This window comes from Eimeria tenella, genomic scaffold, assembly GCF_000499545.2.
Source record: "Eimeria tenella Houghton genomic scaffold, Eth_scaff547, whole genome shotgun sequence".
Classification (NCBI taxonomy): Eukaryota; Apicomplexa; class Conoidasida; order Eucoccidiorida; family Eimeriidae; genus Eimeria; species Eimeria tenella.
Genome location: NW_013543411.1, coordinates 3,789 through 6,591, shown reverse-complemented (window position 1 = coordinate 6,591; position 2,803 = coordinate 3,789). Strand labels below are relative to the sequence as shown.

At 53.9% G+C, this 2,803-nt stretch overlaps 2 protein-coding genes across 2 annotated transcripts in view; one reads left to right on the top strand and one right to left on the bottom strand.

Moving 5' to 3' along the window:
- Window positions 1-116: 116 nt before the first annotated feature.
- Window positions 117-2,177, bottom strand: ETH_00011440 (uncharacterized protein; the record flags this gene model as incomplete). The annotated part of the gene is made up of 4 exons (XM_013377534.1): window positions 117-257; window positions 417-924; window positions 1,108-1,199; window positions 1,523-2,177. Coding segments are annotated over 4 exons (1,396 nt in total), but the record flags the coding sequence as incomplete, so codon positions are not given.
- Window positions 2,178-2,715: 538 nt separating this feature from the next.
- Window positions 2,716-2,803, top strand: part of ETH_00011435 (uncharacterized protein) — a gene marked incomplete at both ends in the record, with an annotated part of 3,872 nt that continues 3,784 nt past the window's right edge. Inside the window, one exon of the mRNA XM_013377533.1 lies at window positions 2,716-2,740. Coding sequence (XP_013232987.1) covers window positions 2,716-2,740 — 25 coding nt within the window. The remainder of the gene's footprint in view (window positions 2,741-2,803) is intronic.

The following is a 2,803-nucleotide window of genomic DNA, read 5'->3' as shown; positions in this document are numbered from 1 at the left end:
TGGTTCTGCTGCTGCTGCTGGAGGAGCCCTTGACCGTGGCTCAGCGCCATCAGAGCCAGCAGCAGCAGGGGAAGCAGCAGCAGCAGCAGCAGCAGCAGCAGGAGCAGCAGCAGCACTTTGTCGAATGACAGGTTTGAAGAAGCCAAGGAGACAAAAAAGTCTATCTCTGTCGTGGCTTCTTCTTGCTTCCTTTCCCAGCAGCAAATGCTCCCCTGTCAAGTCCACACTTTCAAACAAGTGCTGCTCCCGGTACAAACCTGCAGCAGCAGCAACAGCAGCAACAGCAGCAGCAGCGGAAGGAGCAGCAGCAGCGCCAAGGAGCAGAAGAGCTAAGTCACTGGAAGAACTCGCAGCGCCTACGCCAGCAGCAACTGCAGCAGCAGCAACTGCAGCAGCAGCAACTGCAGCAGCAATACCTGCTCTGGATTTTGGGTTTGAAAGAACAAACTGCTGCGCGTGGTGCAGCGACGGAGCAGCAAAAGTCATGTAGTCAGCGACATACGGCGATTCTGCTGCTGCTGCTGCTGCTGCTGCTGGCGTAGGCGCCGCGAGCTTCTCCAGCTTCCCTGGCACATGGTAAGGAGCAGCAGCGGCACCGTCAGCAGCAGCAGCACCCTCAGCAGCACCCGCAGCAGCAGCAGCAGGTTTGAGCTCGTGTCTGATGCTGCGGAGCTGCAGCAGCGACAAAACTCTTGCTGCTGCGTCTTGCTGCTGCGCCGAAGCCCTCGCCCAACTCAAGTGGCTCAAGTGCAGCCGCCTGTGGCCGTAGACGTCCCACAGACAGAGCGCCAGCTGCTGCTGCTGCTGCTGCTGCTGTTGCTGCTGCTGCTGCTGCTGCAGTTGCTGCTGCTGCATTAGGAAGGGCAGCTTGAGCAGAGACAAACAGGAGTAAACGCGCCAGCCAAAAGGGACGGAAGGAGACGCCTACAGCAGCAACAGCCCTAAACCCTAAACCCTAAACCCTAAACCCTAAACCCTAAGCTTAGACGTAGGTTTTAGCCTCCGCTCTTTCTCGCACTCGTCTGCCTTCCTAGCAGCTCACAAGGCGTAGGGTTTAGGGCCTCGAGTTTAGGGTTTAGGGTTTAGGGTTTAGGGTTTAGGGCTTACGAGGTCGGACTCTCTGAGGGGCCGTTTGGGGGAGTGGCCGAAGGGGGGCTTGGAGGCTTCGCGGGGGAGGTGTGCGGGGCTTCCGAAGCTTTCTGGAAACGCGAAAAGGCGAAAAAGAAGCGCCAAAACGCCGGAATTTTCGCAAATAAATCTTTTATTTGAATTTGTTTTTAAATTTGATTCTTTTTTTCGCTTTTAATTTCAAAAATGCGCCAGAAAAACCCCAAAAGTCCCGAAGTTCAAAAATTCAAAAATTCAACTTTCCACCAGCTTGCCGCACCCACCGAAACTTCTTTTTTTCCTTTTCATTTCCTTTTTAATTTAATTTGATTTAATTAAATTAATTAGTTAATTAATTAATTTATTTATTTATTTATTTATTTATTTGTTTACTTATTTATTTATTTTCATTTACCTTTTACAGGCTCCCAAAAAGGATTATAGCGGTGGTACATTCGCACATTGTCTGCGCTGAAGTAAGGGCCTCGTTCATCTTGCTGCTGCTGCTGCTGCTGCTGCTGCTGCTGCTGCTGCGTTTTGGGCCTGAGGGCATCCTGCTGCTGCTGAAAGCGCCTAATTTCCTCAGGTGTCAGCCAAGGTGCTGCTGCTGCTGCTGCTGCTTCGTGCTGCTGCAGCTCAGCATAGACCAGCTGCTGCTGCTGCTGCTGCACCCCAAGGGCTTCTGCTGCATTTGCTGCTGCAGGCAGCTCCATTGAGACGCGCAGCACCGGCGCTTCCCGCTGCGCCTGCAGCAGCCGCTGCAGCTCCTGCTGCTGCTGCAGCTCCTGCTGCTCCTGCTGCTCCTGCTGCTGCCGCTGCTCTGCTTTGCTGCGGCTGGTGTCCAGCATTACATGCCACGAGGGCTTCTTAGCATGCAGCTGCAGCGACACCCGACGAACTCTGCTGCTGTTGCTGCTGCAGCTGCTGCTGCAGCTGCTGATGCTGCTGCTGATACTGCTGCTGATGCTGCTGCTCACCACGCGAAATGCACCCACAAAGTCTTGCATAAGCAGCAGCAGCAGCAGCAGCAGCAGCGCTGTAGCAGCACTGCTGCCTCCTGTGTGTGCCATTTCCACATATGGCGAAACGGAAGACACGTAGCTGCAGCAGCAGCAGCAGCAGCAGCTGCTGCTGCTGCTGCTCAGGTCCAGCCTCAAAGACAGCTGGAAGCCTTCAATACATTAACATTGTGCAACTGCTGCTGTTGCTGCTGCTGCTGCTGCTGTTGTTGCTGCTGCTGTTCTTGCTGCGGCTGCTGCATCTCTCATCAGCTGCCACAGCGCAGAGACGCACAGCATTGCTGCAGCAGCTTCATGCTGACGAGTCTGTCTCCGTTTGCTGCTGCTGCTGCTGCTGCTGGTGTTGCTGCTGCTGCTGCTGCTGCTGACGTTGCTGTTGCTGCTGCTGCTGCTCCTGTTAAAGAAATCTCAACACACTAGCCGGTCCTGCTGCTGCTGGCGGCACACAAGCCCAGTCGAGCGTGAAGGGTTTAGCGAGGATTTAAATAGGGCTTAGGGTTTAGGGTTTAGGACAAGGGTTTAGGGTTTAGGGTTTGGGGTTTAGGGTTTGGCGGTTAGGGTTTATCGTTGGTGTTTTGTGTCCCAAGGCATGTGTCTTCTGCGGCTTCTGTGGTGTACATACACTGCAAAACAAATTAAAACCTTTTAAGTTAATAAGACACTAGCGCTGCAGCAGC